General features: G+C 39.8%; 1 protein-coding gene across 3 annotated transcripts in view; it reads left to right on the top strand.

The window, feature by feature from the left end:
• Positions 1–25,424, top strand: part of PDLIM5 (PDZ and LIM domain 5) — a 217,256-nt gene that overhangs the window by 172,154 nt on the left and 19,678 nt on the right. For all 3 annotated transcript variants that reach the window (XM_079773446.1, XM_079773445.1, XM_079773447.1), the window contains 2 exons: positions 2,102–2,289; positions 23,530–23,704. In XM_079773446.1, coding sequence (XP_079629572.1) covers positions 2,102–2,289; positions 23,530–23,704 — 363 coding nt within the window. The remainder of the gene's footprint in view (positions 1–2,101; positions 2,290–23,529; positions 23,705–25,424) is intronic.

The following is a 25,424-nucleotide window of genomic DNA, read 5'->3' as shown; positions in this document are numbered from 1 at the left end:
AGTATGCTTTAACATCAAGCAGGTTTTGGTTTTTCATTAAACTGATTAGATGCCCTGCCGGCGTGGCTCAGAGGTTGAGCATGGACCTGTGAATCAGGAGGCCACAGTTTGATTCCCAGTCGGAGTGCATGTCTGGGTTGCAGGCTCAATCCTCAGTAGGGGTCATGCAGGAGGCAGCCGATCGAGGGTTCTCTCTCATCATTGATGTTTCTCTCCCTCTCCCTTCCTCTCTGAAATCAATAAAAAAATATATTTTAAAAATTGATTAGAACTTATAAAAGAAGGTAGTGGCTCTATTATACCTGAATTTAGGAGAACACTATTTCAAGAAAGTTAAAATAGAATTAGTATGATTTTTCAAAACTGTTCAGTGTCAGAGGTGCCCAAGACCACCCCCAGGTTTGACAATTCACTAGAGGGATTACAGAACTCTTGTACTCATGACTAAGATTTATTACAGTGAAAAAAATACAAAGCAAAATCAGCAATGGGAAAAGTTGTGGGATCAAGGCTGGAAGAAATAAGACTCAAGTTTCCAAAAGCCCTCTCCTAGCGAAGCCACACAGGATGTGCTTGATTCCTCAGCCATGAGTTATAACAAAACGTGCAAAGTGTTGTCTACCAGAAGCTCATTAGGAACTGAGTACCTAAGACAAGGTTTTTAATGAGGCTCGTTATGTAGGCACACTGTGCCTAATTCCTACTGAAATTCCAGACTCTCAGAAGGAAAGCAGTATTCAGCATAAACAATATTGTATATATTGTTTGGGCACAGTGAGCAGCTCTTATCTTTGAGGGAAAGTTTTATATGACTGTGGGGAACCATTTACGAGCCAACTCCCAAAGGCCAGTCAAAGGCCAGCCTTGCAAGTGGGCCTTCCTCAGGGGAGGCAGCCTCGGGCCTACTTAGTTAGGTGTTATCCCAGATTCAAGAGGCATCGGGGAAATCAGGTATTCCTCTTCATTTGTGAGCATAGCGGACACGACGGAATTCGAAATTTATTTTCCTTGAAATGATCTCAACCAAACCAAATAATTAAGCAGTATTTATTTTGTTGAAGTCCCTTAATATAGTAGCCTATCTTTGTCAGTGGGTTGCTCCAGCTGTTGCTTTCAGATAGTGAAGAAATTGAGTTTCTGTGCATGAAATTATCTAAGTCACCAGGACCTCAATTTTTATTGAAAAGTTAGGATGTATTCTTCTTGTTATAACAACTGTTATTATTTCAATGGAGAAAAACTGTTATTGTATTGTGTCATTCCAAAGTGCATATTTTATCATCTGAGCTATCTAAAATTGTTTTGGAAATGACATATAATCATAAATAATAAATAACTGGGTGGTAAAAGCCACATGATCCTCTAAATCAAGCACAGATAAGGCCCCCTGTTAGGCAAATAACTCTGAGAGCAGACAGTGGTGGTCTTGCCTCTTGTTTGCCTGTGCAATGAACATAGAAGAGTGGATGTTCTATTAGACGGGAGATGTTCTCTCTGTTTACCACTGTGCGAACAGTGTGAAGCACAATGTCTGGCAGATCGCAAGTGCTTAAATATTTATTGAATGAAAGAGTGACTGAGTCTGTGAGCAAAAGAGTGACTGGTGAGATGTCAGAGAAACTTAGTTCATAAAATACCAGAAGAATGTGGGAAGCAGTAAAAAAACATCTGTGCTGTTTCATAGAGATTTTTCAGGGATTCTTTAATAATTGCTTATTTTATTCTAGATGATTGTTGAGATAGAGAGGAATAGGAAATCAAAGGATTGGCTGTGTAAGTTTTTTAATAGCCTAGTTTCTCATGGTAGACCTTTAAAAGAGGATTTCTAAAGTATTGGACAAATGCATTCTGACTCCGTTCCTTTCTTTTTCTTATCTTTGTGTGTGTGTGTGTGTGTGTGTGTGTGTGTGTGTGTGTGTGTGTGTGTTTTAGAGAGGCAATCCCTGAGTCATGGTTTTAGAGTATTTTATTTTAAAATATCAATTAAGTGATGATTATTTTTGTTTTCCTTAGATATTTAATAGGCTGAGAAAATCAAATGATCAGTGCTAGGTTAGCTTGCTACCACTTCACCAAAAATGTTTTCTTATTTTCCTTCCAGCAACACCCAGGAGCCTTCTCCACACTTGGCACCATCAGCAGCGTCAGCACAGAGTATGCCTGAGAGGCCGGAGAGCCCAGCCTTCGCCAGACCAGGGGTGGCCGGGCTCACAACTGCTGCTGCCTTTAAGCCTCTGGGGTCCACCAGCGCTATCAAGTCACCGAGCTGGCAGCGGCCAAGCCAAGCAGGTACGCCAAGGAAATCGCCAGCTTTTTGCTTTCCTTAAGTGTAATTATGAAAATGCGTTCTGGGATATATGATAGATTCCATTGGTGAAACCCATTCTCGACTATCTAAAAGGACTGCAGAGAACAGCTACAGCTGTTTTCCTCTCTGAAGTGTTTCATAAACATTTTCTCTGTGTGTTTGGTATTATTGCCATTTGCTATGCATAACTGCAGAATTGGGCAATTTCTTGTTTCCCAGTTACTCAGGAAGCATGTGTAGAATTGGAAATTTGGGGTCTTATTAACGAACTATATTGTTGGGAGGTTTCCTTGTAAATATAACATTTTAGTTTTGATGATATGTGAAACATAACAACAGAAGCATTGATTGCCATCAGACATTATTGAAGGAAGGAGCATTGACTTCTTGTCCTCTGAAGATTCACAAGGCAGCGTGGAAGGAGGACCCAGTACTAGAAAGGGAGCATTTGAATGGTGTTAGGGTGGAGCAGCGTAGGGCCAGTCTGGAAACCTGAGCTTTCAGTCTCTTCTATAGATAAGTAGCTTTACATAAAGTCACTCAACCCCTTTGATCCTGTTTCCCGATCTTCGGGATGTAGGAAGACTAAATGATCTCCTGTTCCAACGTGAACAAAGTTTATGACTGTCGGACTAAAGTAACTGTTTCAACAGGAAGATGGGACTGTACTTACTAGTAAAGGTTGCCAGCCCCACACTTAGCTTTCATCTCTTTCCATTCTTTGCACTCTCCCTGGACGAATTTCCATCCAGATTTCTATTAGTCGCTGATGATTTATACAGTCCTCTCTCCCGGACTTCATTTCCTCAAACCATGTTGACCCTACTTGCTGTTTCCAGGTAGCCCCTCAAATGCAGCATGGCCGAAAATGTCACTGCCTATCTCTGAATGGTACACGCACCCAGTCACCAAAGCTGGGACGTGAACTTGCCACCTCCCACTCCCTACACCTATCCTCAAAGAAATTAACATCTAATGATTCCACTTCTTAGTTTTTCTCAAATTTATGTTCTTCTCTTCACTGCGTTGGTTCAGGCCTTGTCCTTCAAACAACTTGTAACTAATTTCCCTGCCCCCTCCTGTCTGTCTCCAGCCAGCGATCTCTCTGCAGCTCCAACTTACCCGTCACTGTCCAGCTATAGGTGCTTTGCTTACCCTGCCATTTAAGACCTTGTTTACTGTGGCCCAGCCATCTCCTTCCTCAAGCTCCTCTCCGGCTGCTCCCAATTGGGTATGATCTAAACTATTTGAAAGAATACACAATTTTATTACTTTTTAAAACTTAAAATATTTAGACTAACATCATCAGCCTCTGAAATTTCTAGACTATTAGTTAACTTAGCCAGACCTTTTCCCTTGGTGAAAAATGCCGACAGCTCAGCCCATGCATTTTTAATTATTTCCATTTACTTAAAGCTTATCCATGACCATGGAGGTTTGCTGTAAATATTTTGTATGTGCATTAAAATACAGAAAATACCTCAAAGATTTATTTGGTATGGTAATTGGAAGGGGACAGAGAATATGTCCTAAAAGAGCAAGGACAAGACTAAATTTCTGAGATAGAAACTGAAGGAGGGCACAAAGTATATGTACCGTGGAGGGCAGAAAACGTATGTAACCTGGAAATTCAGAAACTATGGTCAAAATAACACTTCACCTATTAAAGTGAAAAGGAAAAATTTCACTTGATGTGGAACTTCTGGAGAATACACTACAGCAAAATTACCACAAGAGGGCGACAGAATCCTTTCTTCTCTGAATAATCAAGGAAGGCAATATAATTAGTCATGACTCACATGGTCAGTATTTAAAATGTTACACGTTTTTACGAACATATAAGTGAATTTAATTTGAACAAAACTGTAACAATATAAAACATTAAACATTCTATCACATTGTAAAGCATTAATATTATAAAAAAAATGTTTTGCCATTGTGAAGTCTGTTGAATTTCATCATGATGCTTACTCAGCTCAAATGAGAAAGTATTTGCAGGACACCTGCTGTTTATCTTGCTCTAGGTGCTTCATACTGACCTTTAATGAGTTATTATGTTACATGTAAACTAGAGGCCCGATGCACGAAATTCGTGCAAGGGGCTCAGCCCTCGCAGCTGAGGCAGCTTGCCTCGGCCCTCGCAACCGTGGCTTCGTCCGGAAGGTCGTCTGGAAGGACATCCGGAAGGTCGTTCAGCTGTCCAGTCTAATTAGCATGTTAAGCTTTTATTACTATAGATGTTACTTATTTTACACTATTTTGTAAAAGTTGTGAAATAAGTAAAAAAATTCCCTGCTCCTCGAATTCTTCTATTCTGCCTAACAGTGTACTATATTTTAAAACAAAATAAAACACCTCAGAATCTACGCTGAGTCTTATAAACAGTTTCAAGAGCTTCCTAATGCAAATGAGAAGTTCTTTTGATTTAGAAGGTGATAGGTGCCTCGTGGGTTCTTGTGTTCCTCACAGTTCACCTGTGAAAACTGCACTGTCATCCAAAGAACTACAGAGGCAGGTTGCTGGGCCGGGAGGACTTAGGTAAGGCATCAGGCAGGTGGCCTTACTCCTCTCACACGGGAACTTCAGGCTCTTCCTCTCGATGATTCACAGCTGTGCACTAGTGTGAGTGAATAAAGGGAAAGTAAATTTTTTTATCCTCCTCTCCCTCCATCACCAAAGAGTGACTGTTACTAGTGATGTCATTTAAAAATAATTCCTACAGAAGGATGGTATCAAAATCACAGAATTGCAGCCTGTGACCCACTAGTTGATCCTGAAATTAGTTTAATGGATCATAGATAATATTTTCATTAAAAAATGAAATAGAATAGAAAATATAAGAATATTTTAATATATTAAGGGAAGTATCAAGTTGTGAAAATGTGGTTAGTTAAATGTGTATATAAGTAACTATACATATATATATATATATATATATATATATATATTCATACAAACATTTTAGGTCAGCAGATAAAGTATATTTACTACTGTGTTTTATAGTTTAAAAGTTTGGGAGTCATTTATTTAAGTAGTATTTTAGTCATACTTTGTTAGGTGATGACTAATGTAGTTGTGAAATGATAGTTTGAAAAAAAAAAAAAAGACTGCATTGAAAGGGCTAATTGGAATTTGAAGACCTACTAGTATATTCTGAACCTGTCATGGGTTTCTGTTACCTCCACTGAAGTTCTGACTTTAAATCTTCGATCATTTCCCTTGTGGTGTTACATAGCCTGCGTACCAGAAGCCTTTCAGAACACAGCATTGCTATACCAGTTGATAACTAGGAACCAGGTGTGTGTATACCAGTAACAGCGTTATAGCTCAGATTGGACCTCCTTTTCCTCAGGCATGTAGTTTAGTATACACTACCACACATACACAAGTGACTGACACAAGTGACTGAACTTGCCGGTGACTGACAAAAAGCTAAATATTTTGCCTGGCTGGTGTGGCTCAGTGGTTGAGCGTTGACCCATGAACCAGGAAGTTATTCAATCCTGGTTCAGGGCACGAGCCCGGTTTGCAGTTGCCTGCTCGATCCCAGTAGGGGGTGTGCAGGAGGCAGCCCATCAAGGATTCTCTCTCATCATTGATGTTCCTATCTCTTCCTCTCCCTTCCTCTCTCTGCAATCATTTTTTTTTTTAAAAAGCGCTAAATAGTTTAGGATGCAAAATGTCCAAAAGCTCATAGTATGCATGAAAGAATTAAGATACAAAAGAATTTAGAATCCAAGCTTGAATTTTACAAAGCTACTTTCCACTCACCTGTGTCTTTGGTTAGTTAGACTTCCATAATTCAGAAGCAATAGTCCCTTTAGAAATTTGACTTGATCTAGAAAAATAGGTGAGATTCTTCTTGTCATTTTTCAGAATTGGGGATATATACTTTTTTAAACTTATATTTTAATTCACTATGTTTGTATGTCTAATAGATTTTGTAATGTTTGAAAACTTCATATTATATATAATTATAAGTGGTTAGATAGATATTTTCAAGGCTTTTGTAAATGTAGTGGTGTAAGTTTAAAAATATGTTCTTGTATTTATGTAGGTGACCTAATTTGCTATGTAATGTTTTTCCTAGATTCTGTTTAGGTTATGGATACCAGATTAGTTCATTCAATGCAAGTATATGTATAAAATATTACTGTCTTACCCAATCTAGTCAGGTGTTTTCCCCAAACCCAGTATTAAAGCCATAAAGAGCCATTATATGTTGGAAGCACATCAGTTTTCCAACTTTAGTTTAATTGTATACAAAATGAGGATGACCAATTTGTTAGACTATAAGTGCTTTTCTAGATCAGGCCTATTGTCCATTGAGCCCAGTTTGCTAGGTTCTGAAGAACAGGAATGCCCACCCCCTGGAGTTGAATTTCAGAAGGCCAGGGATGTTCCCCAAGTGGAGCATTTTAAGCCTTCAATTTGTTTATCTGTTAAAATAAAGGTAACAAAGTCCCTTAGAGCTTTCTTGTGAAGCTCATGTGATAGAACAAAGTGCTTGATACATAGAGAATACTCAAAAAAGGTTACGTTTTCACCCCTTTATTCTTTTTAGGAATAACATCAATAATTTATGATGTTACCATCCAACAAAACAGTTCTCATGTGACTTCCTGCTTGAAAATGTTTGGGGTCTCTGCTGCCCGCACATTAAATGTTTGGCTTCTTAACAGGGCGGTCCCTTTACAACCTGCGCCAGCCTTCTCCAGCTTCATCAGGTCTTGCCATTCCTTGGGCACACACCTCTGTGCTTTGCACCAGCGGCTCCTTTTATTCGACATGCTTCTGCATTTTACACCCTTCTCCCCCTGAACATTTCTATTCACTCTTTATGACCAGACATTATCTCCTTCGTGAACCTTTCTTGAGCCCTATAAATAGTTGCTGGTCCTTTCTGTTTGATGATGACCTTATTATAGCATTCATAATGACAATTTTAATTGTTTACATATGTGTCTTTTACTGCTGTTTTTTTTAGACCCCCTTAAAGACAGGGACCAAGTCTTACTAGTCTTTGTTTTACGGCATCAAAACAATAAATACCTGGCTCAGTTTATAGACCCTAAGTAAGTGTCAATGAGGGAATAAATGAGTGGGTGGGTAGGTCAGTTCGTCTTGTTTTGTACATCTTCATATAATTTGAGGGATTCCCAAGATACTGTTCTTTTTTTCCTACCAGACTTGAAATTGCTACAACAGTCATTGAACGAAGGTGGACATGCTGTCTGCCAAAAGCTGCCATTACAAATACACAGATTGCTTAAGGACAAGGGGACTTCACTCTCCTTGAAGCACTAAACTCCTGTAAGATTTAATAGTTGTGACTATAGGCAGTACTAGAACTCTATTAATTTTCACTAATTAAAAAAATAATTAATAATAGATCTGAAGCTCTATGGTAGCATTTCCCGCCCCCCCCCCCTCAAAACTGTGGAAATTTATGGCATATAAGGAACCAAGCAGTGGAGTGCAGAGGAAGTATTAGGAATGGTCACTCATTTTGTCGCTGTGGGAAAATTAACTTGGATGCAAAGCATCAGTAAATAACAGAAATCCACAAAAACAGTGCCAAGAGTTAAATCAGATTACAAAGCCCAGGTCAGAAGGCATGGAGGTCTGGATCAATCTAAAGGACCAATAAAATTCAGTGATACAATCTCGAGGTAGAATATGTCCCTTTTTGTGATGGAGTCAAATTTTATGCAGGAATCAAGTGTTAATGTTTGTGTCTGAAATAAAATCATATGTAGTCAATGCCCCGTGAATATTTTTAGGAAGAGGCCAAGGTGGAGAGGGAACTGCATGTGCAAAAGCTCACAGAGAACTTTGCTTCTGAAAAAGGGCAAGTAGTTTGGTGTAGTAGTGCATAGTAGCCAGAAGGAAGGTTGGATGGGTTATTGGGGCCTGGTCTTTGAAATGTGGAAAGGAAGCTATTAAAAGATTTGTAAACTGGAGAATGACAAATCAGATTTGCATTGTTAAAAGATCATTATGCTCTCTGTGTAAAAGATTAAGATTGGTGTCCTGGAGACTCTCTAAGACAAGCACGTCAAACTCAAAGGGTAACACGGGCCAAATAAAGTTTAAGTAATTGGGCTGTAAAAAACAAAAGCTTCAATTTTCATAGAAACATAGGTTTATTTCTGTAGAGACATGCTGAATACAAAGGCCTGAAATAAGTGAGTAATCGTTAACATAAAATAATAGAACATTTTAATAAAAATTAATATTTTTTCTTGAACATTAACTTATCAGACACTGAATAACTGCACAAATTAATAAGCGTAACACAAACCTATTTTTCTTGTTCTCTGAAGTGAAATATTTCCTGTTGTGCACACCAAACAAGTCAGCACAAGACTAATGACATGGCAGTCGGCTGCTAAAATATTCACTGCTAGTATTAGTGAGAGAAATGGTGCACCTGCCCTTAAGGTGCGTAAGGGAAATTAATTCAACACGATTATAGTAATCAGTCATTAGTGAACATTGTATTTCGTTAGTAATAACTGGAGGCCCAGCGCACGATTAAATCGTGCGCATGTAGGTCCCCTAGGCCTAGCCTGCCATCAGGGCCATGTCTGCTGCCCCGCAATGCCTCGCACGCTCTGCAGACGCTGCCGGTGCCCCGTCCCGTGACGCCTCGCAGACTCCGCGGACACTGCCAGCGCCCTGTGACGCTCTGGGGATGCTGCCGGCACCCCGCGACACTCCGTTGATACTGCCAGCACCCTGGGGGGGTGGAGGTGGGGGGAGGGCCCGAGAGGTGCTCCAGCACTAACTGGTGACCAGTTGTTTGGTTGTTCTGCCGTTATAGCATCATGACCACAGGCCTTTTATGATATAGTCTAGAGGCCTGGTGCATGAAATTCATGCACGGGGTGGGGGGGGGTTGTCCCTCAGCCCGGCCTGCACCCTCTCCAGTCCGGGACCCCTCAGGGGATGTACGACTGCCTCTCACAATCTGGGACCGCTGGCTTCTAACCACTCGCCTTCCTGCCTGCCTGATCGCCCCTAACCCCTCTGCCTGCCTGCCTGATCGCCCCTAACCACCTCTGCCTGCCTGCCTGATCGCCCCTAACTGCTCCCCTACCGGTCTGATCGTCCATAACTGCTCCCCTGCTGGCCTGATCATCCCTAACCACCTCTGCCTCTCCCTACACCGGGACCTAGGATTCCTTCCTCCAGCCAGTTGCAGGCACCTGGGACCTGGGCTTCCCTCCCTCTGGCCGGCCACAGGCACCCAGGACCCGGGCCGGCTTTGCCTGGGCCAGCCACAGCCCTAGGGGACCGTGGGCAGGTGGCTCGCTCGGGCCATAGCTGCAGGCGCCCGGGACTGCAGGGCGGGCAGCTTGTCCCTCTCCCGGACCACAGGCGCTGGCGCCAGGGACCATGGGGCGGGCGGCTTGTCCCTCTCCCGGGCCACAGGCGCTGGCGCCAGGGACCATGGGGCGGGCGGCTTGTCCCTCTCCCGGGCCACAGGCGCTGGCGCCAGGGACCATGGGGCGGGCGGCTTGTCCCTCTCCTGGGCCGCAGGCGTAGATGCAGCCATTGGCACCTGGGACTCCTGGGCCGCAGGTGCAGATGCAACCACTGACGCTCGGGACCGCAGGGCGGATGGCTTGTCCCTCTCCCAGGCCACAGGCTCAGCCGCTGGCGCCCGGGACCGCGGAGCGGGCAGCTCATCCCTCTCCCAGGATGCAGCCTGGCAGGTCCCCATTCCTCTCTCCCCAGTGTTGAGTGTCTGAGCCGTTATGGCATGATGGTGTGAGGGTGTGATGACCATTTGTGTATAAGCTCTTTATTTTATATGATGATTATGTATAACAGGATATTGTAAAAATTAAGTTACGAAATTTTTATGAAAATGTTTCTTACATACCGTTATATTGATTGGGCCACAAAAATATTTGCTGTGGGCTTCATGCGGCCCGAGTTTGACATGCTTGCTCTAAGAGGTGCTGAGGTAATCCAGCATATACAGGATGATAAGGAGTATCAGCCTGGGCAATGACAGTGGCAATGGCAGTGGAGAGCATTCTAGGGGCAAGAGAATGGCAAGTGCTTACACTCTCACCTGACTGGGATGCACGTTCTAGACATTGCTCTTCCAGGGGGCCTTATTCCCTATAGAGTATAATGTATCTTCTATTAAAATGGTAGAGAATATATTCAGTTTGGAGAAACTATACTTCATTCTAAGTAAGTCTTTGATTATGGCAGGAAAACTGGTTGAATGCATCTTTAGTTTTATAAATGTAATGTATCTAGTTACAAAATTTAAGTCTGAGTGGATTGCATCTTGTACTTGAGAAATAAGTTAAAGTTTACTTTTATAACATAACTAGTCTATTTTTATAGCATTTCTTCAGTTTTATAGCATTTCTTCAGGGGAGTGCATTTATTTCCTCGAAATTAGCGTTTTCTAAATATTGACTCTTTCCATTCTTTCTATCTGCAAATATGAGATTGGTAACTTTGGCATGATCCTCCTTGTACTGCTTGCCTTTGCACAAAGCACTTATACTACTTGTTGCCATGGAAACAAAGATGAGATAGAAAAAGGATTGATTCTTCCAAGACAAAAGAAGAAAAATTCTGTAAAACCCTTTTGGTCAAAAATTAAATGCTTATCATTTGTATGTAGCACAGAAAGCTTTGTCTGTAGATAGGCCTTAATTTTTTTTTTCATTAATTACAGGTTTTTTTCTTCTTTTTCACCTTTAAAATATGTTGATTTTGAGAGCATTTGTAATGATACTTAAATGTATTACCATTATAAATGTTTAGTATACAATATATGATTTTTTACTCAAAAACTCTTTGAGCAATCTTTACAATATTGGCTAATACTGTAATCACAGTTTTCTATAGAGAAAAGTGACTATTTCATAGAGCCATTGGGAAAAACACACACAACTTTGTTATGTTTTCTTTCACTGTAGTTAGTGTTACCTAGCTGTGCTCAAATATTTTCCTTTTTAGCTGTTTTCATTAGCTATACTTATAGCCTGATAAAATAATGCTACCTTCATGTTTTCTTTAATCATATATACACATAACTCCCTGTTTATTCTTATGTCCTGTGATGTTGGCAAGAAAGTAATGGATTTATTTTATCTTATTTTACTTTTATTGTTAAATGTGTTCATGGAGGCAAACATTCCACTGAGGAAAGTACAGGCGCATTTAGCTGATATGGTGACATACTCAGTACGCTCGTAGTATTTTATCATTTAGTAGTAGACATGCTTAACCTCTGATACTCCATATTGAACAAATATTAATTTCCCTGTATTCTACTTAGGGCATTATTCCCCTTATATGTATCATGTAATAGGTTTATAAACTTTTTATTAGTGAATTGCTTTTCTTTTTTATGAAACAGTTTTAATATATGTAGTAAAGGCAAGAGCTCTTAATTGACAGATTTGTAAAAATTGGTGATTCTTTTAAAAATATAAATTGTGTTTTGAAGAAGCTCAGTACAAGTAATGTGTAAACAGAAAAGTTGAGATCATTTGTAGGTATTTTAGGGACACAGAACTTTTTGAGGGATGAAGTAAACAATGACAAAAAACACAGAATTACTTTTTAAAATGAATACTTTACTTACCATCCTTATTTGGGCATTTGGAACTCAAAAATATAATGGGTAGCCTTGAAGGGGGCAACCAACCTCATTTAACAGTAAAATGGTAGGTAGTAATAATTGGTTTTATAATTCTTTCAATATTTTTAATGTTTTTATTGATTTTTAGAGAGAGAGGGAAAGAGAGATAGAAACATTGATGAGAAAGAAGCATCATTAATTGGCTGCCTCCTGCATGCCCCCTACTGGGGATCAAGCCTGCAACTCAGGCATGTGCCCTGACCAGGAATCAAACTGGTGACCTGTTGATTCCTGGGTCGACACTCAATCACTGAGCCACACCGGCTGGGCATATAATTCTTTCAAAATTTAAAAGTATCTTTTTTATTTAGAGTGTACAATCAGATAAGACTGAAAAACTTAAACGGACATCATTGTACCAATGAGCTAATAACAGAGTCTAAGAGAAGTCAAAAACATTTTCCAGGGTCTTTTAGTGATTTGAACCCAGTTATTTTGACTAAGTAGTTCATTCTCCTGTGTCAGAAGATAACATCAATGAATATATTTAAGGGGAACTGAATCTCTTAGTGGTAGTGTAGAAAGGATTATTGCCTTACATAGGGAGGATAAACTAGTGACTAACAACTATTAAGATGTTTCAAGTAACATTTTCTTTGCATCTAAAGTCCATTCTTTAAATTTAGCTAAGATTCTAGTTAGCATGACCCTTTATTATACTCTGTCTCTGATGTGTGCTGCATTTTAGAAATAAAGAAAAGCTTATTTGTTCATTACGGAAAGAGCTTTGGAGAGACCTTATATTGTTTGTAGGGATTTTTTTCAAGGAAGACTCAGATATATTTGTGAGATCTGATTAGATCAAAAACTGAATGATGTGCATCTCAGTTGTAAGTGGATATAAATTCTATCTTTTATTTGAAGTCTAAAGGAGATAGGGGTGAGAAAGGAAATTACTGTTTCTCCAACCATCCCAAATTTCATTGTAGGCTTTACGCTGCAGTAATAAATCGAGATAACTAGATTTGCTTAGCTAAGATGGATAGATTTATTGGTTCCATTTTTATATGAATAAGTAAACTGCTACCAGTTTCTTATGTTTCATCTCTTCTAATAATGTTTTATTGCCATCTGCTCCCCTGCTTTTTGACATCATTAAACTAAACAGTCCACTGGCCACAAAGGCCTGGCTGGAGCCGTCCATTGTCAAAACCTTGGTGTGAAGCATGTCGATATGCTGTATCTCTTTATATAGCAAGTAGATTTTTGTTTAGAATCATGACTCTCAGGAGAAAAAAGTAACAACCATAAACTGCCTTCTTTATTTTCTTCTAAATGTCGTCTTATTGGGGTTTATTTCCATGTTGGAAGCTTTCCAGTGCACATTGTAAAAGCTCGTCTTTCTCCCCATTTTCCGTTCAACCTGAGATTAAAATATTACATCTTTTGTAAGGGAAGATACCTGGATCTACTCACATATGCTTTTAATAAAGAATTAATACTTTTTATTAATTGATGCATATGGTTTAAACCAGAGGTTAGCAGACTGGCTCTTGGTCACATCTGGGCCACCACCTGGCTTTTTAAATAAAGCTTTATTGAAACACAGCCATGCTCATTTGTTTGCATGTTGTCTAAGGCTCCTTCGTGCTACAATAGCAGAGCTGAGTAGTTTCAACAGAAATCATATGGCCCACAAAATCTAAAATATTTATTTTCTGGTCATTTACAGAAAAAAATTTGCCTACCATATTAATTGCCAACAAAATTAAACCATAGGAATAAGAAAAATTATGCTTGATAATTCTGCACAATACATGAAAACTGTATTGGGCATCATGCGCACTCTGGACAATACTAATGAGCAGTAAGGCACTTCGTTGTCTCTTTAAACTCTTCTGGGACAGAAATCTTATTCTTGGGTGTATCATTCATACCAGAAGAGTTCCTATATTTGAATTATTGTATGTATCCTCTACTAGTAAGTAGTTGTTGAATGAGTGCATGGACACTTTATTTTTTTTTAATCAGGTAAGAGAGTGCAGTAATAATTGACAATTATGAAGCAAATCTTACACATTCAAGGAACTGTAAGTCATCCCTTTACTTATACTACCTCATTTAACTCTCTCACACTTGGAGGGAGTTGTTATGATTGCTGTTTTACAGTTGAGGAAACTAAGACCCAGAATGATGACATTTCTAAGTTCACACAGCCAGAAATGAACAGAACAAGGTATCTTAACATCAGTCTTTCGCTATATATACTGCTTCCTCCAGCATAAGATAGCTCAGCAATGTTCTCTGCTTTCTTACTAGTAAAAGATGTGAAATTCAGACATAACTTTGGATAATGATAATAAAATTGTATTTATTTCAGGACTTAATGACTTTAATTGAGAGAGATATCTTAGAGAATTCGTAGTGGTGATAGAAATGTAAAAGTGTCCCAGGTTTTAAATTTTACAGTTATTGGTATTACTTGACATGAGGAAATCTACTTAAGTATTCTTTCTTTTTCTGCTTCAGTTTTTGTTGTTGCTCACATTAGAAGAATTTTATGTATATGAGCAGTTCAAACCTGAGGGACTTTTCTCCTTTATTTATGAGGTTAGGCTGCTTTCTCACTTATGTAGATGAACATCAGTAGGAAAATGGTAAAAGCCAAGCCCAATTTGGGTTTCAGACTGTTTTGGAAATAAGATATATCAGAACTCCAAATATGAGCAAAATTCTAGAAATGTAATATCCTGTATAATAAAAGCCTAATATGCAAATTGTCCCCTTAACGAGGAGTTTGACCAAGAGTTCAAACAGGGGGTGGGGCCGGCTGGCCAACCATGGGAAGGGAGGCCCCAGCCAGCAGCCACTAGGGACGCTACTCATGCACGAATTTCGTGCACTGGGCCTCTAGTGTTAAATAACTTCTTAGATTACACAGTCTTTATGCAGTCAGCAGTGATTCTCTTCAGCATTCCTGAGGTTGTGAACCATGCCTCATATTTGTTTTAGTTTTTAAAAATATTTTATCTGAGATTATTTTTTTCCTTCTTACCCATTACCTCTCTCCCTGCTCTTTCACAGAAGCACGTTGGCCGCTGCCAGTTAGAGCGTGGATTTGTCTTTCTGTTACAAAATTTGAAGTTGGAACATGATACTGAGATTATTTAGAAACTACTATGTATAAGTGATAAATAATTTATTTTTAAATGAATAGTGGTAAACTAGATATTTTATGATTTCATCTCTTTACAAGATACAGACTGGGTTTCTTTTAGTTGTAACTAACCACATGCAAGTTTTCTTTGTCAGGTCAGTAAGGAAGAGAAAAAGGCAAGTCTGTGTTTCCCGAATGTTGATGATGTGTAATGCAACAAATTAAAAAAGAAGAGAATGGAACCTTATCCAAGTCCCCACACTCACTTTAATTAAGACATTCTAGATCCAATTTAATCGGAGTTCTTAGAGTTCAAAGGCTGGTTGCTAATGGAAGAAACTAACCTCCTGAAGTTGCGGAAATATTTGATACTTAGTCTTGGGCGCACCTGTTCCAATTCTTTATGGCGTACATACCAGCATTCTCCACTACTTAGAGAAATGATAATAGTTTAATCTGTCCAGTTTTGCTTTTAATCATTGAATTAAAAACTCCTTGATTCCATTTAATAAAATTTGCAGAAACCTCTGCAGAATGTACTTCCCTCTGATCCTAGATCTTGGCTTAACTTTAAACCTTTTCTATTTGTACTGGATACAGTTTCATGCCTGGATTATGAAGAGTAGACTGTTGTTTATACTTTCAACATAAGGAGCTTGACAGAAAAAATGCGCAGATTCTATGCCTCCCTCGGCACCATCTGTTTGAGCTGGCTGGGGATGGGAGGAAGAAGAAAGCGCTGGCTGAGCATGGTGGTGTGCAAGTGTGTTGCCATCGCTGCTACCCAATTTAGTATGTGTAAAATTTCTACCATGCCTTTGCGCACATATTCTCTGAGATGTTGAATTACAATACTTTATCCCCCCAAGAGTGCCAGAATGCCACTTTGATGTAGCCCAGTTATTTCTATAAGGACAGCATTAGCTTCCGTTTATAACAGGAGTGCCCCTTGCAGTTGAACAGTTGTTTTTCACACCATAAAACCTCACAGGTGACCTCTGCCTTCTCAGGGCTGTCAATATTTGTCTCTCTTCTTTTCGGGGTGGGGGGCCATTAGTGTTCTTGATAGCCTTACTTCGGACTTAATAAGAATGAAATATTATAGGGTTTTTAAAAGTATATAGTATGGTTATCCCTAAATTTACATTTTCTGCTGCTGTATCTTAATTCAAATGTAGTATTTGAAATATTTAGACCAATATAGAGTGTACAACAAAATAGACACAGAATTCTAATGTTTCAACCTCTTTATCCTCAGTAAAAGTAGTATTAGATCTATAAATTATATTTCCATTTCTGAAGCAGTTTATATGAAGCCTCTTAAATGATCTCAAAATGTGAAAAATCTAGCTTTATATTTTTATATTTTAGTTAAAGAACTTTGCAGCCATTGATTATAATGGCTGAAAAGTATCGGCAGCCAGGTTTAGGGAAAGAAAGAAACATCTCTGTAGGACGCTAAACTAATCTCTTACAGAATACAGGAAAGTTTTAAAAGTGATATCTAAGCATGCTAGGCATCAAGACAAATAAAAAATAATTTTTTCATCTATTATTCCTTAATCTATCCTACCAAGCTCATTAAAGAAATTAAAATAGGAGAAATTAATAGTCTCAATTACCATTATCCTCTCCTTCTAAACTGGTCCAGAAGTTAGTACTTCCTGGGTTAGATCACATGTATGGAGATCTGCCTTCATATTTCGATTGACTGACAGTAGGCACATGATAAGTATTTCATGGATGATTGCACAGGGACAGAGGCTTAGGAGTCAGGCAGATGTGGTCTTGGATCCCAAATTGTCCAATTGTCCACTCTCCTCTTTTGGCTTCCATGGTGCTCTCTGCTGGTTTTCCTCCAACTGCCTCTCTCTTTGTATTTGTTATTTGCTTTATGCCTTGGAAGCTCTTCTATTTTCATGTTCCTCTTCGAGCCATCTCATTAACTTCCACAGCCTCAAATGTTAGCAATGTACTGACGACTCTGGAATCAGTTCTTCTAGCTCAATCCAGTAGAAAACTAATACAGAGGGCAGTCTGAAAAAAAATTGAAAATTGATGAGTTATTTTAGGTGCAATAATGGTATTATGGTTAGGTTTTTTTTAAAAAAAGAGTTCTCATAGAGATCATACAGAAATAATCTGTATTAAATGATAAATCTTGAATTTGCTTCAAAATAGTTCAGAGATGCAAGGGAGTGAGGGATATACACTGAGTGGCCAGATTATTATGATCTCTGAACGCATAATAATCTGGCCACTCAGTGTATTCCTATATAATAAAAGGCTAATATGCAAATTGTCCCCTCGACCAGGAGTTCGACCAGCAGGCAGGCCGGCCAACCGCCCATGTCCCCTCCCCCTGGCCAGGCTGGCCGGACCCCACACATGCACGAATTCATGCACCGGGCCTCTAATACACACACACACACACACACACACACACACACACACACACACACACACACTGAGTGGCCAGATTATTATGCATTCAGGGATCATAATAATCTGGCCACTCAGTATAGATGACACATGATCTATGATGAGGCGATACTTTGTTGAAGCTTGATTCTTCCCTCTATTAATTTTGCTGGTTTTTAAAATAAAGAATTGGTTCCTTAGCATCCTCTAAAGGTGACCAATGCAATTTAAAAAAAATCCAGAATTGTGAGCTCCTGGGTTTAAACATATTGGAAGCATTTAGATCTTTTGGAGTTGTTATTCTTATTAATGCAGAAACTGTCTTATCTGCTTTGCCAAGTCCATTTGATGCAACTGTAGTACTCCCTGATAGCTTTCTAATTTGACAAGATATTCTAGACATTCCTTGTTCATTTTTTGTCCCAGTCCTCGAGTCAGCAGTTTCTCTAAGAAGTCTGGTTCCTTTTAGTGGAAAGACAGTTATTTTGGGCTGGAGTCATTCGCTCTCTAAACAAAGATTTATTAAGCAATATGCCAAATACTGCTCTGCAACAAATAAAATACAGTCTCCTTGGCCTCAAATTGTGAAGAGATAGATAGTAAAAAGCAATAAAAATAGTGTAAAATAGGTTAGATTAATGCTACGGAGAAAGGTAAACCAGTTAAGGAGTATAGGGAATGTGGTTTGTGGGGAGGCGATGCTGTTTATATAGGATGGTCAGAGAAAGCCACATTGATAAAATGGCCTTTGAGCAGAGACCTAAAGGTAGTGTGGGAACAAGCCGTGCAAAAGTTGGGGAAAGATTTCCAGACAGAGGAATGGAAAGGACAAAAGCCCTGAACCAGGAGCATGCTGGCCATTGAGAGGAATAGTAAGGAGGCCAGTGCGGCTCATACGTAGTGGGCAGAGAGGAGAGGGGTAGATCAGGGCAGGGAGATAGCAGGAGTCAGATTCTATAGGAGCTTTGGTTTTAGTTCTCACTTAGGAGGGAACAATTGGAGGGTTTTGAGCAGAGTAGCAGCATAATCTGGCCTCTGTGTTGTTGGCAAGTGTGGAAGTAAAATCTAGAGGCAGTAACTGTAATAAGCCAAACGAGATGATAGTGGCTTGGACCAGGATGTACTGTGGAGCTGGTAAGAAGTCATCAAGTTATGCATTTTTTGCATTGTGAGCAGTTCATGTTCCAGCACCACACTTGTTCTACTGAATGATACGTTCAGCATTTAAAAAGCACTGCATCTAGTAAGAGCAATATCTGTTGTTGCTTAAGTTTGTTTTTTCTAGGGGGTATATTTTACCCATTAATTTGACAACTTTACTTATTATACACTAAGAAAGTAGTCTATTATGCTGCTGGATGTTCCCACTAATTTATGTTTACTTATTTAATGATAATCTTTGAAATTTTAGGTTTGACTGTCAGTGCTAAAAAACAGAAGCATAGAATAATTATGAGTGCATGTCATTCAAAACTTTAGAAAACTCAAATAACCATTCTAAAATGAATAGAAGGTATTCTCACCAACATTGGTTTGGAAAGTAGCTAGTGGCTCTCAATTTCTAGATGAGTTTTGTGGTGCTGAAGTGTATCTGATACAAAAGGAAAAAAATATTTTTAAAACAAGAACCTAATGGGGTAGAGATTAGCCACAAAAGAAGCCAAATTTAATAAAAGTCCCTCAAGATTAAGGTTAAAAAGGAAAACTTGAGTCAAGAACTCCCTAAGGTTCCCACTGTGACCCTTTACGGACTCATTCATTATTCAGTTAGCGTAAGTCACTTAAGTTTTTTGTGACTTAGATCCTTAGCTTATGAAATGGGCTAATTCCATGTTCTTATTTAATAGTTCTACTAGTACTTAAAAGAAAAGAAACCCCTTTTATTACAAATAAGTAGATTGTCATCTTTAAGCTGCTATCTCTAAAGAAATGTATTTATTTTCTACCTTAAAGTGGTTGATTTTTAGAACAGGTTCTCTAAATTTGAAGTCGTTTTATCACGGTTACCGTGGAAGACTGTTTGCCCCATATGGCAGCTCAGTGCTCCTCGGAATTCTAAGGGAAGCAGGGCTCCTTTGTGCTGTTCCCCACGCCCAGGACCTCACCTCTTTACACCTCCCTGTCCCCAGTAAGCCAAGCGAGCAGAGGCCGGGCTGGCACGGGATGGCTCAAAAGTTGCCCATTCCTGTGCGAGAGTAGTGAGAAATTCAATCTGAAGAAATGAAACATCATCACTTTATTCATATGGGAAATAACTGGGGCTTGGGCATGTTCAGGGCCTGGTAATTAACAGGTTTGGGGAGCTTTGTGTGCGGGCCAGTGTGCTAGCAACACAGCAACAAAACGGAGGTGTGAGAACTCTGGTCTTATCCAACGTGGCGAAAATGGGGCAGTCACAGAAAGCGAGGCTTTCTTCACAAGCAAGGAACAGCAGTGAGCTGAGAGCCTTTCTATATGTGTTTAAGATGGTCAGATGTTTCAAGTTTAAGAACGGCTTCTCATGTTAAATAAGTTATTTCCCCATGCACCTTCTCCTTGAGGCATGGGCCAGATGGGTTATGTCCCATTTTACAATGACTGATGCAGAATTACTACAGGCTTTCATTGCTAAAACTGTCTCAGTGACTCGGGACTTTAGGGCTTATGCATAGATAATGTGATAAAATAAAGGCATATGGTAGATGAAAGGGTTGGACTCTCTTTGAGGTCTCATTTTCAGATTTTTCAATTGGTAGCTTTCCCACTGTTTGAAATCCTGAACCCAATACATGTTTTAAAAACCTCTTTCTTTATAGTGTCCTTTTAAAAAGGCAAAATGAAAGTGATTCAGAACCTTCCCTTTTTCATTTACTTAAGTATTAATTTTTTGACTTCAGTTTTTAAGGCAGTTTTCTGGTAGTGGCTAGAAAGGAATATATAGTTTGTCTTTTAAGAGTTTGTAATTGACTTAATTAATAAGGAAAAGGCATTATAGGACCTACTGATTAATAACAAATAAATTATACAGGCGGGGGTGTTAATAGACATTAAGGGGAGCAAGAGAGCACTTCTAGCTGGAGTGCTCAGGGAATACTGGGGACAAAAATGGAACGTTCGTGGCCTCGCAGAATGGAAAAACTGAGTAGCAGAGCAGAAAGGGCCCTTTCATTGGCTGAGGATCATAGAAGCAGGGGATGACATGGCAAGTTCAAGGGACAGTGACTAGACTGTAGCACAGTGGTTAAGAGCACAGACTCCAAAGCCAGACCGCCTGGATTCAGGACTGCCTTTTGTTCTGTGTTTGACCTCAGAGTAAAAGAGTGGTACTGATTATGCCCAAATCATAGGGCTGTTGTAAGGATTTGAGAATAGTGCCAGCACAAGTTAAATATTAAATAAATAAAATCAAGAATGATGATGATGGCAAGGACGCGGGTGATCATAAAAGACCAGGTTGTAAGAAAGATTGGAGTGAGCTCGCTAAGGGGCTGGACTGTCAGGACTGCATATAGTTCATAGCAGGGAATTACTGAAAGCTTTCTAAAAAAGCTTAGTCAGACTAGTGTATTTGGGAAAAGAACTTAGCAGAAGAGATTGCAGAAGAGAGTGCAGCGGAGACACTGCTTAGGAGACTTGTAATGGTCCGGTCTGGAGGGATTCAAACCAGGACTCAAGGGATAGAGGATGGGTTCGGATAAGCAAGAAGGGACAGACCTTGCAGACAATTATAGTGAAACCCTTGTTAGCATCTGGGGACTGTGTCCGGGAGGCAGAGGGCCATGTCTGAGTACGTGGGAAAATTCAAACCATAGTTCTTGGGAAGAGCTGCCAATGTGTGCAAGAAGGTGAAATACACTGTATGTCCGGAACGTAAAGGCAAGATGGGGCATTAAGTGCTCACCTGGTGCTCCAAGAGAAATCAGACCGGACACAGCAATGGAAGACCCCCAGTTTCACTGTGTGTGTAAATGAGGTCACAAGGAAGAGAGTGTTCACAGTGAATGTTATAGTAATTTTCTTTCCCGTTTCTAGAAGGGAGAGTGTGAGTTTAAGGGAATGAACACATATTCCTAGTCCAGTGGACTCATTTAGAACATGGGCAGGAGTCGAGTTCCCTGGCCTGCAAAGTGCCATTTCACAGCTCGAGTGCCAGGCGGAGCTCCGCAGGAGACGTGCGAAGTGTTTATAAACGCATGGCTTCTGGCTCTGTGCTTGCATGTCATTGCTGACAGGCTCTATTCCGGGAGGGAGAATTGTCCTTTCAATTATCCTAACTAGTCTCGTCCAGTTTTGACCACACCTTTAATATAGATCCTGTCAATAGACACACCCGTGTATATATACATATACTACTATGTTAATTTGTATTGTGCGTGCTTTTCTTTCTTTCTTATTTTTTGTTAATCCTCACCTGAGGATGTTTTTCCATTGATTTTTAGAGAGAATGGAAAGGAGGGGGAGAGACAGAGAGAGAAACATCGATGTGAGAGAAACACATCGATTGGTTGACTCGCATACATGCCCTGACCTGGGCTGGGATTGAGCCTGCAGTTGAGGTACATGCCCTTGACCAGAATTGAATCCCAGACCCTTCAGTCCTTGGCTGACACTCCAACCACTGAGGCAAACCGGCTAGGGCTCTGCATGCTTTTCTTAAAAGTTATTCCTTTTAAACCTTTTTAATGTATTTTTTTTTCTTCCATTACATTTTAATTGCCTGTGGGTAACGAGCTGGCCTTCTGTTGGTGTCAGTCTTTACAGTTTTGCATTCATTCACTTAGGTATTGGTTTCAGTTTATTCGTTCATTCCTTCATTTGTTTATTTATTCCAGGCACTGTATTAGATGTGAGGGTAATGAATAAGACGTAGTCCCTGCCTTCAGGGAGCTTACTAGCTGGTTGGAGAACAAAAGACACAGATATGTGTAGTAGAAGCAATAATAAAATTATTTAATAATAATAAAATTATTTAATAATAATAAAATTATTTAATAATAATTTTATAATAATAAAATAATTCACAGAAAACTATGCGAACATGGAAGGGGCAACAGGGAGAGATAATTCAAGGAGGATTTTTGGAGCAATTGGCTTTTGGGCTGAATCTTAATAAGTAGTAGTTACTAGGTAAAAAGGAAGAATCATAGAGAAACAACAGTGAAGACCCATTCACGAGAAAAAGTGAGGCAGTTAGGTGTTACTGTGGCACAAAATGAAAGGCAGTAGTGAAAAATGACGTGGCGCACCAGGCAGAGACTGCTAGTGGAACCTGCATGCGGTGATTAGAAGTTGATACTACACTCAGTGCTCAGAGAACAGGGAAATCCTGCCAGTGGGTCTGAGATCAGGCCAGATTTCAGTCTTGGGTGGCAGTTGGGAGGATGCATTTGTGGAGGACAGGACAATTTGGTAGCTAGTCCAGGTGGCAGACGTTGAGGACCTAAACCAGAACAATGTTGTAGGAATGGAGATGAGAGGGCAAAACTGAGAATTATTGTGAAATAAAATGAACAGAACCCATTACAACCACAGATGAGGGAGAAGAAGGTCCTAGGACGATTTTTCGTAGGACCTTTACCTTATATGACTGGGTGACTGCACAGTCTTAGAGAATATAGGAGGAGAATATAGATAACAATATAGAAGTGTTATTTTCAACCCACCGAGAGTTTTAATGTGCCTGTGATATAGTTCAAGTGAAATCTAATTAACGCTTAGCAGAGATGTCTATATGACTAGAAATACCTCGTTGTCAGTACCTTAACTATCTCCTCCTGGATACAGAAGTATTTCTCTGTTTCCTGCAACATGCTATGCATGCATCTGTCATAACTCTTTGTGTTGTAATCCTTGATTTTCATTTCTATGAATCTCTGTAATCACAGTCCAGTGTTTGGTACGTAACCTCCCCTAAAATGTGAGTGAGTGTGTGAGTGAATAAGACAGTGAGTAGATTATTTTTAAAAGTACTATTATTATTTGTTAGAGAAAGTTTATATTTGGCTTATTCTCATTCTGATTTTTCTGTGTTTGAACCCCTAGCACCTTCCATTGGAAGAATCTCAAATAGTTCCACTTCCTCAGGAGCAGTGGCCCCGCCCAACTCCGCTGCGGGGCAGCCCCAGCCAGGCGACCAGGACACCTTCGTGCAAAGAGCGGAGCACATCCCAGCAGGGAAACGGACTCCCATGTGCGCTCACTGCAACCAGGTCATCAGGTTGGTTGTTTTGGGAATTTCTCGGGAGTACTTGATAAGAACGTTGATTTTTATTTATATTTTGTTTTCTGAAAGATTCACAATATTATTAGAGAAAATACTCTTGTCACATTTCTATGTAAATGTTATTATTGAAGTAGGTAAATATGAATATATTTGTTAAAATTTATTGTAGTGAAAAGTAATTCTGGGCCTTTGAAATTAAAACTAAAAATACCTTTATTTTTTTCAGTTATTTATTCCTAAGGAAAAATAATGACTAATGTGGCCTTTCAAGGAATAATAAAATGTTAAGACTCAAAGGGACCCTGAAGATCATTTATCTGAACTTCATTATTTTGCAAATCATAAAAGTGAGGACTTCCATTTAGATGAAAAATAACTGGTGACATAAACTAAAGAACGTTGAGTCCTATAGGGAAAAAGATTGGGTTTTTGAAGACCTAAGCACTGAAAGATATAATTACCTCCAGGTCTATATATACATAAATGCTTTAAATTTTAGATTATGTCAAAACTTGCTTCTTTATAATATTTTTATCCAAATCTTACCTTATTGTCTTTTAAATTCTATGTAGGAAAAAAGGCCCAGAGATCTTAAGTGAGTGCACTGTACTGGTACTTATTACTCTGAGCATCCTACCTAATAATAGACAAATATGCAAATTGACCATACCTTCGCTATGCCCGTGATTGGCCAGGAGGCGTGGGGGGGGGCAGGACTCGGGGTGGCTGGGGTGGCCGATTGGGCCGGCGGGATGCTGAGCTCACGTCGCCGGCGGGACGCTGAGCTCGAGTCGCCAGCGGAGGCTCGAGCTCAGCGTCTGCGCCATGGCTGTGCTGCAGCACAGAAGGGGCCTCTGGGGCAGCGAGCTCACGTCCCACCGCAGACCATCAAAAGCGGGGGAGCTGGGTGCCTGTCCGCTCAGGCACCAGGCCTTTCAGAAGCCTCCACAGCGCTGGAGGCTTCTGAAAGGCCTGGTGCACCAGCGGACAGGCACCCAGCTCCCCCCCCTAAATGTGCATGATTCAATCATGCACTGGGCCTCTAGTTTCTTAATAAGTGGCTTTTAAAACATTCCGAGGTTTAGGTGTGAATGTTGACTGCAGGGATCCCACCAGCAGGACCTGTTGCCTTTGGGAGTTGCCTTGTTGGTAGTAGCAAATGACCAGTTGAAATGACTGCTCATGCTCTCCCCTTGTTTTTAATTTATCCTGTTTTGAAATAGTGGAAACGATGGTTTCCCTAAGGTTGAGACTTAACTTGTATTTTCCCTTCCTCTATTACATAATTATTGCTTAGGATAATGTGTCTAATTAATACTTACAAGGGAGCCCAAGAAGCCTCAATACTTTATTTAAGAACCAAATATAAATATACTTCTCCTGAACCCACTATTAAATAATAAGTGATTAAAAATAAAATAGCTTTTATATTTTAAAGGTAGTCCATGTTCATTGTGACATATCAAAAATATAGAAAAACTGAAAGCAAAAATTCACCCCTAATTCCACTTCCTAAGATAGCCACTGTTAGTATTTTAATTCACACTTTTAAAACAAACACAGGACCGATGTTGTTTACAGAAATGGAATCATAATACAATATTTTGTAAGCTGTTTGGATTTTCCATAGTGAGTAGTGCCTGCTTACTAGGAATTAGCCAGGAGCAGTGGTAGCAGTGGCAGTGGTTATGGGAAGAGGAGAAATCAGAGGTTC

This window comes from Cnephaeus nilssonii, assembly GCF_951640355.1.
Source record: "Cnephaeus nilssonii genome assembly, chromosome: 1".
NCBI classification, from domain to species: domain Eukaryota; kingdom Metazoa; phylum Chordata; class Mammalia; order Chiroptera; family Vespertilionidae; genus Cnephaeus; species Cnephaeus nilssonii.
This window is presented reverse-complemented; position numbering and strand designations above follow the sequence as displayed.